At 32.6% G+C, this 15,911-nt stretch overlaps 6 protein-coding genes and 3 pseudogenes across 9 annotated transcripts, besides 6 other annotated features; 7 read left to right on the plus strand and 2 right to left on the minus strand.

Annotated features, from left to right (window-relative positions):
• Nucleotides 1-1,154: part of a mobile genetic element that runs on past the window's edge.
• Nucleotides 1,155-1,399: 245 nt separating this feature from the next.
• Nucleotides 1,400-3,530: a mobile genetic element.
• A 1,437-nt stretch (nucleotides 3,531-4,967) lies between these two features.
• Nucleotides 4,968-4,989: a terminal%2Cinverted (terminal inverted repeat of Kolobok-1_TV transposon ID:TVAGG3_0044930).
• Nucleotides 4,968-7,932: a mobile genetic element.
• On the plus strand, nucleotides 6,290-7,582 carry TVAGG3_0044940 (uncharacterized protein; the record flags this gene model as incomplete). Its single annotated transcript, XM_051220859.1, has 1 exon — nucleotides 6,290-7,582. One exon carries the CDS (start codon nucleotides 6,290-6,292, stop codon nucleotides 7,580-7,582), a length of 1,293 nt encoding a protein of 430 aa, XP_051105845.1.
• Nucleotides 7,932-8,011: a terminal%2Cinverted (terminal inverted repeat of Maverick-3 transposon ID:TVAGG3_0044950).
• Nucleotides 7,932-15,911: part of a mobile genetic element that runs on past the window's edge.
• Nucleotides 9,160-9,522, plus strand: TVAGG3_0044960 (uncharacterized protein; the record flags this gene model as incomplete). The annotated part of the gene is made up of 1 exon (XM_051220860.1): nucleotides 9,160-9,522. The coding sequence occupies one exon, from the start codon at nucleotides 9,160-9,162 to the stop codon at nucleotides 9,520-9,522; it is 363 nt and encodes a 120-aa protein (XP_051105846.1).
• TVAGG3_0044970 lies at nucleotides 9,778-10,638 on the minus strand (annotated as a pseudogene). The gene has a single exon. A coding segment is annotated over exon 1 (861 nt).
• On the plus strand, nucleotides 10,657-12,064 carry TVAGG3_0044980 (annotated as a pseudogene). The gene has a single exon. A coding segment is annotated over exon 1 (1,408 nt).
• On the minus strand, nucleotides 12,388-12,873 carry TVAGG3_0044990 (uncharacterized protein; the record flags this gene model as incomplete). The annotated part of the gene is made up of 1 exon (XM_051220861.1): nucleotides 12,388-12,873. The coding sequence occupies one exon, from the start codon at nucleotides 12,871-12,873 to the stop codon at nucleotides 12,388-12,390; it is 486 nt and encodes a 161-aa protein (XP_051105847.1).
• Nucleotides 13,362-13,763, plus strand: TVAGG3_0045000 (uncharacterized protein; the record flags this gene model as incomplete). The annotated part of the gene is made up of 1 exon (XM_051220862.1): nucleotides 13,362-13,763. The coding sequence occupies one exon, from the start codon at nucleotides 13,362-13,364 to the stop codon at nucleotides 13,761-13,763; it is 402 nt and encodes a 133-aa protein (XP_051105848.1).
• On the plus strand, nucleotides 13,953-14,427 carry TVAGG3_0045010 (uncharacterized protein; the record flags this gene model as incomplete). Its single annotated transcript, XM_051220863.1, has 1 exon — nucleotides 13,953-14,427. A coding segment is annotated over one exon (475 nt), but the record flags the coding sequence as incomplete, so codon positions are not given.
• On the plus strand, nucleotides 14,581-14,811 carry TVAGG3_0045020 (uncharacterized protein; the record flags this gene model as incomplete). The annotated part of the gene is made up of 1 exon (XM_051220864.1): nucleotides 14,581-14,811. One exon carries the CDS (start codon nucleotides 14,581-14,583, stop codon nucleotides 14,809-14,811), a length of 231 nt encoding a protein of 76 aa, XP_051105850.1.
• TVAGG3_0045030 lies at nucleotides 14,966-15,822 on the plus strand (annotated as a pseudogene). The gene has a single exon. A coding segment is annotated over exon 1 (857 nt).

The following is a 15,911-nucleotide window of genomic DNA, read 5'->3' on the forward strand; positions in this document are numbered from 1 at the left end:
TCTCTGCCTTAAAATTGTACACTTGTAGTCCATGAGAGTGTAAGTATACATTGATAGGACAGCTTTCTTCTGAAGTCTTAGATTTGATGAGAACCTCAGAAGAAAACTGTCCTATTTTATAGTAAAAGGAGTTTCAGGAGCTCCAAAGCTCCCTTTCGTAAGGATTAGGAGCTTTGGAGCTCCTGGTTCGTAGATGTGTTTCGCATCTTTCATCAGCAAAGGACATTTACCATCTGGGACTCTGTTGATGGAGACTCAGGAGCTCCAAAGCTCCCTTTAGTAAGGATTAGAAGCTTTGAAGCTCCTGGTTCGTAGACGTGTTTCGCATCTTTCATCAGAAGAGGCCCAAATGGTAAATAGCCTCTGCTGATGAGCTTCAGGAGCTCCAAGGCTCCCTCTCGTAACGATTAGGAGCTTTGTAGCTCCTGAAGGTAAGGTAGGATTGCTCTGATCTCTAATCAGTAGATGCCATGCCTCATTATGAACTCTACTGACAAGAGATCAAGAGCTCCAAGGACTCCCTTTTTAGTTAGTGGCGTTCTCACCATTCAGTAGGATTGCTGATCCTACTAATGAAGTGATCACTTAGTATACGTTTTGAATAAATTGAATTTTTTTTTAGAATTTAGTATTTTTTATAGACATCACATGTATATTATAAATACATAAATATATTCTTTAATTCAAAAAATTCAATTCGGTTTTGGGATGGGTATCCCAGCCCAAGTATTCAATTTTATTCAATTTTTTAAGAATTTTGGGTTGGGATGCCCAGACCAAAACAAGCTTTATATTTTGATGTGTAGATACGTATGTGTGCATCATTGTTGTGTTATATATTATGTTTTTAATGAAAAAAAAATCTGGTTCAAAAAAATTATCACTAATTAGTTGATAATGATAAAGAAAAAATAGATAAATTGTATGTTTTGAGAGTATTTATCCACATTCACTCATATGAATTTCATTAAATAGTGTCTTTTTACTCACCAAATTTATTTTGAATTATTGAAATCAAAGAAAAAAATCAGAAAAATTTCTCGAAATTTTTATTTTCAAAAAAATTTGGATTTTATATTGAAAACTGACACCGGGAGGACGATAGGGCTGGGATTGGAGATACCCCGCTCACTTGGGAAAAATACGGATCTATAATTTGAGAAGCTCAATTTGAGACCACTTAATACATTGAAATATCATAAATATTGAAATATTAAAAAGTGTATTTCAAAATATTGAAATTATAAAAATTTATAATACTGAAATTGAGACAAATTAATAAATTCAATGTGTTTTTTTTGAAATAACTCTCAAATATTATTTGTTTGTTTATTTAATGATGAATAAATATGATTGCTTTAGTCAATCATAAAAACTAATTTAAGTTTAAAATAATGAAGAGATTGGGACAAAGTTGCAATTCGGCACTTTTTGTAAAAAATGGGGTCATACTCATAATGAATAGAGACTTATAGCCAAGTCTTGATATCATGCAGGGAGAATATACATTGATAAGCAATTATATTTTATAGTAGTAGTATTCAGAAATTCTTACAATTTACAATACAATTTTCAAAAATGGATAAAGACTAATAGCCAAGTCTTGATATCATGCAGGGAGAATATACATAGATAAGCAATTATATTTTATAGTAGTAGTATTCAGAAATTCTTACAATTTACAATACAATTTTCAAAAATGGATAAAGACTATAGCCAAGTCTTGATATCATGCAGGGAGAATATACATAGATAAGCAATTATATTTTATAGTAGTAGTATTCAGAAATTCTTACAATTTACAATACAATTTTCAAAAATGGATAAAGACTAATAGCCAAGTCTTGATATCATGCAGGGAGAATATACATTGATAAGCAATTATATTTTATAGTAGTAGTATTCAGAAATTCTTACAATTTACAATACAATTTTCAAAAATGGATAAAGACTATAGCCAAGTCTTGATATCATGCAGGGAGACTCTCTACAAATACAAAAATTGATTATCATAAGGAAATACAAATTTATCAATTTTCATGTGAAAATTACATAAATTTGTTCTCCAATAAATAGCAATAATACTTTGAATGTTATATTAAGTAATATAACTTCAGGTAAATAAGCTTACACTTCAAAAATATACTGTTTATTCATTAATTTTAAAAAAAGTCCAAATTATCTAATCTTGCTTACTCTTCCTTTAAACTTCTTTGTGCCAAATTTAATATTGCCTTTAAAGATGGAATAAGGACATTAGGTTCAATCCTTCGGCTTTCGACAATTTCCAAAATGTGTTGAATTAATTTCAAACATTCATCGTGTTTTGAAGCTCTTTGCTCAACAATCTGATTACCTGCCCTTGTAAGAATTCTTACTGCTCTTTCTTCATTCAAAACATTAGCGACTTGAACCTTAATAATCGCATTTGGAATCACAACAGTGATGAGAGTTATGACGATGTCATCAATGCGCTCATTTTTCTTACCCAAGAAAAATGTTTGCTTTAATTGATGAAAGTGTGATTCCGCAATGTTATTCGTGGAATCACCTTCTCCACGATATAACATCATCCAATGTTCTTTGGTTCTTCTCCATTGTTTATCGAAATACTTCAAAGCGCGCGGTTCTTCTTCTTCTAACATTGTTGTCAAGAACTCATATGTTTCATCAGACTCTTCAGCCAGCTTTTCTGCATTCGTTGCATCTGCACGTAATGTCAAAAAGTCCATTGCTAAATAGAAGTTCTCAAAATTCTGTGGATTGTCAAAATAGCTTCCAACTTTTGCACATGCGCGTAAAACATGCACAGCGCACCAACTGAGCCGCGCAAGAGGAAATCCGTCCTCAATTGCGCGAGCAATGTTTAGCGCACAGTCAGCGCTCCAATGCTGTGGATCCAGGTGCGCAAACTCACAGAATTTCACCAAACATTCTTGAATTTTTTCAGATGTCTGAGGGTTCACTAAAAAATAGCAAAAGGGGAAAATTGTGTTTTGACTTGTTTTCATTGTTACTGCAAACAATTGGATCTTTCCTTTAATTAAAGAATGAGTGGAATCGACGTGGAGAGGGTTATCAATGCTATGCACCAATTCTTTTGCAGCAAAAGGTGCATATATGATTGTAAACTCGGAAAAATCTCCATTGTAATCAAATTGAACGAGATCATCTGGGCACTCTTCCTGTAAATTATTCAAAAATGCTTCCAAAGAAGTGTAAGGATCGTTTGATAATCTTTGTGCAATAATCTCATCAAGGCGATAAAATTTGTGCTTTAAAGCATCAGTAGACTGCGCGAAAAGTTTCATCGTTTCTTTGTTATTCGTATCAATTCCGAACTTATCAAAAAATGCTTTTTGAGCAAGAAATTGCTTTCCACCGTTTTTAATATAAAGTTCGATCCATTTTTGATAAAATTTACTCGCGTAATGTGAACCCATTTCAACTCCTATATGATGGCAATGTTCTTCATTAACTTTGCTTATAGTAAACACTCCATTTTGTTCTTCAACCCTAAATTTTGCCTTTATATTACTTCGAACAGCTGTGATGAGATCCTTAATATTATTAATATGTCTTCTAATCGAAAGAGCTCGATTCATAATAACATATTTGGTTGGTTTTATGTCTAATGTTCGAAAATAAATTTTCAAATGATCAACAAGTTTTTGCAGAGGAACACCAAAGTGCATAAGATGTGGGCGACCTTCAATGGCAACAGCGAGAAGATCAGCATGGACCCATTCGTTATGTGTAAGATAGATATAACGACGAACACCAACTGCTTTAAGAACATCTTCACCAAATTTTCTTGTTTGTTCTGATAAGATGACAACACATTCTTCTAAGAAATCACTTGGAACTATCATCAAAGGAGATAAATAATCATGGATAAAATGACCAAAATTATACATCCAATTATGTCCAAATACACATGCTTTATCACAGTCCAAAACAACAGGACCATCTCCATAAGCGCGAATTCCAATTAGTGCTGAATCAAATGGAGGTCTAATTATATGATTGTCTATAGCAAACTCCCCAAATTCATTCGCATAAGCATTTTTGTAGATAGCGATTTTTCCTTTGAAATTATTCACAAAATCTTTAGTTTGATTTGTTGCATATCTAGGAACGTATCTAAGGTTTGAATAATATTTGCTGTATTGAATTTTGTCGGAGTTCTTTAAAAAACCAAAGAAGTTTCCGTCTGGAGGATTTTCGTATGTTAAATGCATAGGAATTAACTGATCTAAATATTCAGGATATAATCCATCTTTGATACCCTGAATTTTGACCGCTTTGTTGTGATTTAAAGTCAAATATTTATATTTTTCAACACAGTTAGTAAAAATTTGAATTCTTTTTAAGGTGAAATTAATATTTGGGCTGCCTTCTGATATAAGATTATAGCAAGAAAATAATATTATATATGGAACCAGCGAAGATAGAAGCTGACAAAGCATGTAAAAAGTGGCAGTGTGTCAAGATGAAACCTGCTCCCAAATTAATTTTAAAATTATAGTGTTGTTAAAAATATCAAAAATTAGCGTTTTGAAGACACCATGGTGTCTTATAATTTTCCCTTCCTTATTGGCGTGTAGAAATAAATGCGCCAATAGATTGAAGAAGAAGAATTGTTTTTCTCTTAATGAACTTTAATCCTTTTGATATAAGAATATTAAAAACATTCATATAATTTCGATTTCGTGTAATGCATGAAAAATAGCGTGACTTCATTTTTGACAGTTTACAAATGTAAAGTGTTGCATCCTTAAAAGCTTGGAAATATATAAATTCATGAATTATCTTGTATATTAATTGAAAATCCATAAAACCCTAACAATATTTTTTCTTAAAAAAAACTATAAAAATATAAATAAAATTAATCGTTAAATAAAAATATTTGATATTAGAATTTTATTGGAAAAATAAAAAACTTAATATTTTAAAGAAATACTTAAGGGTATAGTCCACTAAAAATTTTTAAGTTTTGACAATGAAAATAAGCTCTGTGACCATGTAAATATATATCTATGCAAAACGAGAGGTTATGCCATAATTTTTTTAGTTATCAAATTTTCCTTTTTTTGAGAGAAGTCTCTCAATAATTTGAGAAGAATCTTTGATATAAAGAGATACACATTTGTAGAACGAAGTAAGTGTTTTCCAAACATTTTATATGTTCATCCTGTATAACAATATAAAGCTGCATAGTGCCATCTTGTGCGTTTGCTATTTTATGTACTTTTCATTGAGATAATCCCTCTTCTCGGGTGATTTTAACAGTCAACTCAATTTTAAAATAAAGATTTCATCAAAATGATTTCGAAATTCGGATATTGATTATATAAATAGCACTGTTAACATATTTTGGATGAGTAAAAAATACCTTGTTTTGTATGCATTTAGTACACCTTTATTTTTGATTAAAACTATAAAATTTTTATTCCTTATATAATAAATAGTATATGTTACATAAACATGAAATTCAATAGCATTCAATTTTGGATTTTTTAGATTTGGTAAATTTTAGAAGAAATAAAATCAGCAATCAAAATAAAGAAACTTTTTTTGTATCTTCTATGATTACCTTTTGGTACTAAATTTTGCATTAATAAGTAAATTATCTGTATTATTCTGTGAGCACAAGCCCTCAGTTATGCTGGTAGTGAATGAGGAATCGTCATTTTGCGAAGAGAACGCGATTATTAAGGTAATTTTGAGAATTGTCTTGAATTATTTAAAATTAAAGTTAATTGAATAGGTAGGATAACTAGCCTTTGCTAAATTTGTATAATTTGACCTTATTCTAGTTGGATCTGAGAATATTTTGCTGAAATAATAAATTATATCGCCGATTTATGAAAATTTCTCTGATGGGACCGACTCGCTGAAACGTATTAGTGTTAATGGTAACTTGTCTGAATTTTCAAATTTTTTTCGAAATCCAAAAAATCACAAACAAAAGCATCAAAATTAGATTTGCATTTAAGGTTTTCATTTTTTTTTGGAAAATAAAAATATTTTTTCCCCAATAAAGTTTATTTTTACTTTTGAGAGGAATAGAAACGTTATTTTGGAATTTTGAAACGACAGAAATGTTCCATTTTTAATGTAGATTCTAAAATGGGGTCAAATTTTTGATTGAACCGTTATCCATTGAAAAACCTCGATTTTAAAATGTTATTCCAAAATATTCATCTAATGATATAGTATATATTTATTAATTATTACTTTTTATTCAATTTTCACTTTTGGCGGGATTTCATTTTTTTGTTGTTGTATGGGCCATATTGTTCACCCAAAACGGAAAACAAAGGCAATGCATAACATTTTACTCCACGAACGTCGTCGACTCTCAGCGCGACAGATGCTTGGTGCTTGCATAATGACCGGAATGCCATATACAAAAGGTGCTCGCTTTCTTTCTCTTTGTGGAACTAAGCCCCCTGTGAAGAGTGGTGTCATGAGACAACAGAGATTTTGTGACGATAAGATTAGAAGACTTAAAAGTATTTCCCTAATGCTGTCGAGAAAGTCCTTCAGTGGTTACTTATCCATTGATGCAAGATGGACGCACAGGCGAAACTCGCCAAGTTGTACAGTAACTGCGCTCGATGCTGTCACAAAAAGAGTTCTTGCATGCGTGAACATCAACCATATTGGTGGAAACAGACAGCATGCTCAGTATTCCGGAGCTTCCAACAATATGGAAAGTGCTGGAACTCGAATCATCTTGAAGCAATTAAAGAAATACAATATCTTGAAAGATGTTAAAGAGATTATTAAAGACCGAGATAACAAAAGTGTCTCTGTCTTTAAAGAATTTGGCGTCTCTCATCTTGAAAGATTCGATCCAGGTCATGTATCAAAAAATATCTCAAAAGATTTTACAAAGTTCTCAGCTTCTCATAAGACAGTTGAAGTTTTCAACGACAAGACTCAGAAGATTGAAAAAATAGAGAGACCTTTCTGGGGTCTGAATGCAAGCCTAAGTATGTGGCTTTGGTCATGTTTTGCCGAAGAAAATATTGACAAACGTACGAAAATGTGGGAGAATTGTGTCTACCATTACGTAGGCAATCATTCTTTTTGCGAACCGCACAATTACAAATGCTTTGAATGGCAAAAAGGTGTCAATTCGATCCAACTTCAATTCATGCTCTATGACTGGGTTCACAAATGGACACCCATAGTTTCCAAAGTTTCTTCCATTGGATCTACCTGCATGAATGAAGCGTTTAACTCCAAAATTGCATGCTATTTGGACAAATCAAGAGCCTGGAAGAACATTAACATTAGAGTTAACGTTGCAATCTTAGAATGGAATGATCCAGAGCATTTTCTCGGAGATATACAAAAAGCATTACATCTTCCCCCACTTCCAGAAGATTGTGTCAAATCATTTGAAGAGAATTGTTACTCCAAAATGATATTGAAACAAAAAACTGTTACAAAAGGTTCTAAAAAACAGAACAAATACAAAAAATCCATTCAGAGTGTACCAGGAGGAGATTATCAAGTTTTCAAGTCCGAATGGGAATCAGAAGACGAAGACATTGATGACTTTGATTAACGAAAATTACATTTTATTTATTGTTTTTGTTTTTAATTAAATTATTATTATGCTCATTTTCTTATTTTGATTTTTTCTCATTATGATATAAATAATTTATTAATGCATTTATCCAATAATTATGCTATGATATTTTTATGCCTTATTTCATTTCTCTTATATTTGATAATCTGGTAAAATATAGTTCAGACTATAATCATTTTAGATTATTGATATATTTATATAGGTTAGAATAAAATTAGTTTCATTTTCTACTTTTATTTTGAATTAATAATTTATAATATCAAATATTATGGCGTAACCTCTCCTTTAAAATATAGATATATATAGGCCTATAGAGTTTATTGGCAAAAAAAAAGGTAGTGGGGCTTCCAGGCACTTCGTGCCCTCTAGCCCCGAAGATGTTTAGTATAAATGAAGTTTTTATTCGGAAAATTGTTAGTCTTCTGGTGTGAATTCGGAGGACTCTTCTTCTTCCTCCATTGCTTCTAGGAAGAAGCCTTCTTCTGGGTCGAAAACATTATATAATGTTTCACTTTTCACAAATTATATATGTTTTCATGCTTTGTCACTTTTCTGTCACTTTTCAGGGAAAAAACATTTTTATTATTATATATAAATGAATTTTACAAAACCTCCGTTACCGTTCTTTGGAAATAAGAGTAAATGTAAAGATATTATATTGAGAGAACTTAAGAAACTACCGAATGGTCTAACATTTGTAGATTTGTTCGGTGGAAGTTTCTATATATCCCATTTGTGCCATACAATATTCCCAGACTCAAAGATTATATGCAATGACTTCGACAACTATATGGACCGTCTCAAACATATACCAGATACAAACAATATATTGAAAGAGTTGAAAGAAAAGATACCTATAGGTAAGATGGAACGTATACCATTAGATAAGAAAAATATTGTGAGAGAGGTTTTGAAAAAAGCAGAATATATAGACTGGGATAGTATATCTGCTAGACTATTATATAGTGGTTCTATAAGAGTTCATGACATTGAAACACTTATGTCAAAAGTTTTATATCTTAACTATACAAATGTTTTCAAACAGAACATAGAAAAATATATTGAGGGTATAGAGTTTGTGAGATGTCGTTGGACAGAGTTGTATGAAAAATATAAAGACAAGGAAAATGTTTTCTTTATAGTGGACCCGCCGTTCTATAACACATGGGATTTTCAATACCAAGTAGACTGGACTTTGAGAGACTCTTTAGAAACTTTAGACGTTTTACATAACCATCCATGCTTTTACTTTACATCCGATAAAAGTGGTTTGGAAACCGTTATGAGATGGTTAGAGGACATACATGACTATGAGTTTAGATATGACAAGATAGAATATGAGAGAGGTCCTATAAACCGGAGAAAGTGTCATAACAAAGAAATTTTATTAGTAAGTAAATGTGGTTTGAAATAGGACTACTTGTTTTAGGTTTTTTCCATTGTGTCATTTATTTATTTGACGTGGCAGAAAAGTACAGAGAATATGAAGATGAACCAATGCCTGCAAATGTTCAGTATATGTACTCGTAAGAGATATTTTTATCTAATATTAAATGGACGCACAGAACTTAGCGAATGCACAGCAACCTGGACAACCAAACCCAGAGAATATTCCAAATGAAGTTAGAATACAAACTGCAATGGCAAACTATGGTCAAGTGCCAACAGATGTACAAATGCAAACTGCCATGTCAAATGACGCTGCGTTAGGTTTGCCACCATGGTATGCAAATATGAGATGGAAAGAGTTTTATACAAACCCTGAAGTGGGATATAAACAACTTTATGCAGATGACGCGAACACAGGAGTTGACCCAGAATATGTTTTCTACCAGAGGAGAAACAGAATGTATGAGCTCCAGTTAAAGAATGCTATGGAACTCAACAGGAAACGTAAGAGACTAGGCGGACATTAGATTTTTACATATAGTAAAATGGGTTTCTTCAGTAAGATAGGAAACTTCTTTCGAAATGTTGGAAGAGGTATATGGAATGGAATAAAAACCGTAGGAAGAGGAATTTGGAACGGTGTCAAAATATTGGTAAAAGGGTAGGTCAGTTTGTGGTATTATACCTAAAGACCCTGAACCAGAAGAACAAGCTCCTGTTATACAACAGCCTGAACCTGCACCACAGTCTAGTTGGCAACCAAATCCAACACCTCAACCGTATTAAAAAATTATATTTTACCGTTCGATAGTAGTTGTATATGAAACTAAGTTCTAAGTAAAACGCATGGTATAATGGAATTATTCTTTTTCTTCCATCTGTAGTAAACCATACTTGAAAGTCTGAAATACTTCCACTTGGTGGTTCGTATAACTTTGTAGGTTTTTCGTAAAAATCATTCATCAGACATAAGAAAGAGTTTTGCGCACCAGAAAATGAAGCATGAACAATAATAGCATCTGGGTCGAAAATATTTTCATATGTTCCATTAGGGTTTTCGACTTCATAAAAGTCTGGGTGTACTGGATATGCTGCAGGCTGATTTAACATCCTCATAAATCTATACCATGCCAAGTTGTTATATTTTGTAGAAATATAAACGTTTTCTCCAAGGTCTTCTATTCTATTGATTTTAACAGTTGCATTTTTCCTGTCATAAATAATATCGAGATGGTATTCTCCTTCGTCAATGTTATACTGTTTTGCATATTCGATATAGATATCGTTTATTTTTTCTTGAAAAGCTTGAAGAGTTGTTTCTAAGTTTACAAGCAAACTAACTTGTAAAAGTTTTCCCTGTTCAAATTTCTCATACATACGTTATCGTTTTCTTTGTTATAGTATCGAACTTCAAAACCGACCGTAAATGGGAAACCATGTATGGCTTCTGAAATGAACTTCATTCTACGAAAGCCAATAGCTTTTGTGACAGATGGGTCTCTTAGCCATCTTAATGGGTAGTCAAAACGATAGCCTTCATGCTTTACGGTCTCTGTCTCAAACTTTTGACCGACATTAGTAAAAAGTTCATCTAATGGTTTAGTTGTAGCAACTCTTGAATTTTCTTTTTCTATTGGAAGCATATTTTATCTAGAATAAAAATGTCAAATGAAACAGCGTCTATGAGAGAAATACAACACAACCGACAACTCATTATGCAAGCTCTAAATAAGAACACAACAAACTTTTCAAACTATTCTAAGATATCTGAGTCATTGAAAGAAGGAAACTTAAAACTGACAATAAACCCAATGACAGATGAGTTTCTGTTTCAAGACAATAAGAACCATACTGTCTGTATAAATCCAACAAAAGGAACTTTAAACGAGAAACCTATAAATGAACTTCTTTTGAAAACAGATGTTGACAACAAAGCTGACAAAGAATATGTAGACGATGCAATAGCAAAAGAAGAAGAAAGAGCTAACAATGCTTATGCAACAAAAGAACATACTCATCCTGAACTAGCAGACAAAAATATGTTGACAATAAAATGTCAAGTGAAGTGACGAGAGCTGAAAACGAATATTCTAAAAAGACTCATACACATTCTATATCTGAAATAACAGACTTACAAGAAACCTTAAACAGTAAAAGTGCCGTTGGACATACACATACCATTGCAAATATTACAAACTTACAAGAAACCTTAAACAGTAAAAGTGCCGTTGGACATACACATTCTATATCTAAAATAACAGACTTACAAGAAACCTTAAACAGTAAAAGTGCCGTTGGACATACACATTCTATATCTGAAATAACAGACTTAAACGTTAGCCTTGAAAATAAAGCAGATAAAACATATGTCAATGAAATATACCAAAGTTTGATAGGAACAACAAAAAATATTGAAACTATTGTTGGTGACTTTTCTGTCAATGAAGAAAATAAATATTTTAGATGGCAGTTTGTACAGTCCTTAAGAAATGGTATACGGTATAAACTCATTCCGAAAATAACAATGAAATGTATGTAAGCTATATAAAGAATGATGGTACACAAGTTAAAGTTCCATTAGACAACAACTGCTACTTAAACTTATATGGAGACGAACAAAAGAAATATTTCCGAGTTTATGAAATGGCAGATATGACATTGCCTGACCCAGCTCCAGCACCATATTATTATGACTATGTAGATGACGAAGGAACACTACATGCAGATGAACAAAAGCAAACATTATATTTAGAATATTATAGATATAAAAGATATAATGCAATAGAAAAAACGAGAATAGTATACTATTATATAGATGACAGAAATAAATATTATAGTCAAGATTTTACCTACCCTGAAAACATAAGATTATATTATAAAAAATATTCTGACACAAACCAGAAGAAACCTGAAATAGTTGCACTATATTTTAAGTTCAAAAGAGACAATCCTATAATGTCTCATATGTTTGATTTAATGAACCCAGTAGGTTCTATTTATACATCTATGGAAGCAAGAGGTCCTCAAGTAATGTTTGGTGTTGGTGCATGGGAACAAATAGTCGACAGGTTTTTGTATTGTGCAAACTCTTCAAAGGAAACAGGTGGTTCGAAGAAAATTAAAGAAGCAAACCTTCCACCGCACACTCATACAGGAACTACAAACTTTTCTGGCGACCATAGCCACTCATTAAGAGACCACCCATTATACAACTCAGAATATTATGCTGGCAATGACGTTTTATCTCCAGATTATAACCATTCAGCAAAAAAGACTTTTCGACCAACTGAACCAGGAGGAAATCATGTCCATACTTTCACAACAAATCCAACAGGCTTGGGTAAAGATTACATGCCACCATTTATGACTGTATTCGCATGGTATAGAATTGCTTAGTCGTCATTTTCAACTTCTTTAGCATATTCGTCAGGAGTTGTCTTATATTTGTTAGGAACTGTCTTTGAAAGTATACCACCTTGAACTTTGACAAGTTTGAAACGAGGTCTGACAATAGTAGTTTTATCTTCTGCTTGCAGTCTGTACATTTTGCCATGTTTGCCTAAAACTTCATAATATTCTCTTGTATACTTTCTTCTATTTTTACGAACACGAATGTGAGTACCTGTCGGGTTCCCATTGTTGTCATAGTCAATAGTATTTTCATATGGGTCGCGTTTAGGTATTTCTATTTTTACTTTGTCACCTTTCTGAAGTTTGAAGCCCGGCATTCTTTCTTGTTTGTCTCTTTTGACTAAATTATTAAATATATAGTCTTTCTCTAAGTCAGGGTTGTTTTTCATTTCTTCGGGGGAGTGGTTTCCCAAACCTTTTTGTTTACGGCTATTGTAAATATTTAAAACTTGTCTCATCTTTGCCATGGAGAAGTGTCTATATTTGTCGTCATATGACATTTCATTTGCTTCACCACCTTGTGGTTGGTTTAAGTCTTAACATTTTTATACAACCGTCAATGACACCAAGAGCAGAATGGTTTTGGTCGACAATGAAATATTGGTTTACATTTTTTGAACGCAGATAGTTTTTTACATCATCTGATTTGAAAGAACTTTCACAGTCAGATGTCAGTTTTGTTGGATGGTATTTGTCAACGAATATTGTCAAAGCAGTTTTCACATCTAAATATTTTTGGACCATAATGGTATGGCTTCACAGTATCTTGTGTTTTGACCAACAAATATTAACCAGTATGGTGGTCCATCTTCTCTATACTCGGAATGTTTTCCAAGATATCCATAAACCAAGCATTTGGTGTTTGAACTAAAGATTTTTATCATGAGTGCTTTCTTTGTCGCTTTAGAAACATAGGGGTCCTTGTTTGGATTCGTCATTTTTTATCCTATAAGAAATGGGTTTATTTGGCGCATTAGCAGGAGTTGCATCCAGATTTTTGCCCGCAGTGGGAACAATAGCCAGAGGTGTATTTGGAGTTGGAAGGAAGATTTTGAGTACATTAGGTATACTTAAAGAGAAAGCACAACCTATTATACAAACTGTACAGAAAGGTTGGGATGTAGCACGAGATGCAACAAATCTTATTCCAAATCCTGAAACAAGAGGAAAAGTTCAAGGATGGATGGACAATGTAGGAAGACAAGCAGGAAACTATTATAACAAAGCAAATGACTACTATAACCAAGCAGGACACTATATGGACCAAGGTGAAAGATTCTTTAACAGAGGATATAACCATGCACAACAATGGGTAAACAATAACCAACCTCAACCGCCTCAAACGTGGGGAATGTAAAGTTTTTTACTGAGATGAAATGAACAATACAGCATTGAGACAAATGGGTTCAAGATGGATTTGTCGGCTTCCAGCAGTTACACAACGTGTTTGTCAAGTTCTTCCTATACCTCAGGAAGTTTTAGACCGACTTAAAAAACAACAACAACCAGTTGAAACAACCAAACTAAAATTTTTTACTGAGATGAAATGACCGAAGAAGTTGAAACGGTAGATTTGACACCACAAACAAAAAGTTCAGAACCATTGTCAAAACCTGTCAAAGAACTTACAGATGAAGAGAAAAATTCAATAATAGAAAGTGCCAGGTCTGGAAATACAAACCCTAACTATAAAGTCACTTTTCATAAAAATGGAACGGCAAGTATCTCAAAAAAGAAACAGACTCTCACAAATAAAATATTGAAGTCTGAAGGAGCTTTCGAGACAACAGATGGAAAAGTTTACTTCACTGACCAACAGTTCATTATAGAACATCTCATTGACTTAGAGTCGAAATATTCTAAACTTTACAACAAACACAAAAAGTTGAAAGGAAAACAAAAACAAATGGCATATGATATTTATGAAGATGTTGACGACACAACTGTTCCTGCAAGTGAAGTAAAGTCAGAGAAACCGAAAAGTGACGAAAAACCGATAGAAGAAGAAAACCAAAAACTGAAGATAAACCAAAACCAAAGTTTAGTTTGGAAACTAAACCAAGTCAACCTTCATTAGCTGGTATGGGTTGGCGTCAAAGACTTATGGCAGCAGGCGGTTATGTTAAGTAAAGAAAAAATATTTTTTTTCTTTTTTAAAAATGCCCCCATATAGAATGGATAGAAAATCTGCTAGAATAAAAGCAGAGTTGCAAAGATATGGTTGGAGAGTTTCGAAGAATTTTAAATATAGGAAGGGAAGACCCATAAAAGTCTATGACAAATTGTCTGGTCTTCGCTACGAAATGGATTTGGAAACAGCACGTGCCAATTATCCAAACAGACTAGAGAGGTTAGAAGAAGAACGTCTTATGGACATGCCTTTCGATGTGTTAAACATTGCATGAAGTAAAAAATTTATTTTAAAAAAGTGACATTTTTTAAATTTTATTTGAAATGTACGCTGAGTTTGTTGGAGAAGACCGTTGGGAAACTTGTTTGTTAGATGAGAAATATGAAATGGCATACCATTTTAAAACAATATATTTTTACATATATTAAATGCTTCAGGTTGAAAAACAAAGAACAAAAGTAGCAGATACAAAACCGTTAGACTATATCTTTACAAATGCTGGTAGGACTATTTCAGATGAAGAAATTTCATCCCGAGTATACAGGTTTGACTATCCAATTCGTTGGCTTCAAAGTCCTTCAGATGCAAAGGCAATAGGATTTAGAAGAGTTTTGTTTTCAAATAGAACTAACGCATTTATGTTCGCAGTATATTTTCATGGGCAGTATAAAGGTTCTGATGGTCTAATAGACAAATTTGACGAAATGAGAATCTTTACAGTTCGTTCAGACGAAAGTCTTGAGAAAACTCTAAATGACTTTCAAACTCAATGAACAAATATTATTGGGAATTTCAAGAAAAATACGACTCTTTACTAAATGGAACATACTATCTGAAACTAGAATATGACAAGATGAACTCCACCGTTTCATTTCAAAAGATTGAAATTAACCCTCCAAGAGATACAGAGTTTTTATTTTGGAAAGTAGACAAACGTTCTTGGGCACAATTTCTTCGGTTACTAAACCAGAACGAACCATTACCACAGATGGTCCATTTAAATTTATACTTCCACCAGCAGATTTGACAGTTTATAGAAACGTGTTTGACCCTCAAAATGTTATGTGTCATGCAAGTTTCAGTTCAAGCAACAATAGTTTTCTATGTATTGGTAAGGACTTTTATGACTTTGCTTCTAAATTCTACGAACCACCTAGTAACAGTTTCTGACTTTCAAGTTTGGTTCACAACAAATGGTGTGCAACATATTATTCCATTGTACTATGACTTTTATCTCGAATTGTCTTTCATATATAACTACGGAAAAGTGCTGAAAAAGTATTGAATGTGAAGATATTAGAAAATAACATTTTTTCTAACATCGTAGAAAACTCCATGAAAACAATTTATTTTTGACACTTTCACAAAAAACAT

The sequence above is a fragment of the Trichomonas vaginalis genome, chromosome IV (assembly GCF_026262505.1).
Source record: "Trichomonas vaginalis G3 chromosome IV, whole genome shotgun sequence".
Classification (NCBI taxonomy): Eukaryota; Parabasalia; order Trichomonadida; family Trichomonadidae; genus Trichomonas; species Trichomonas vaginalis.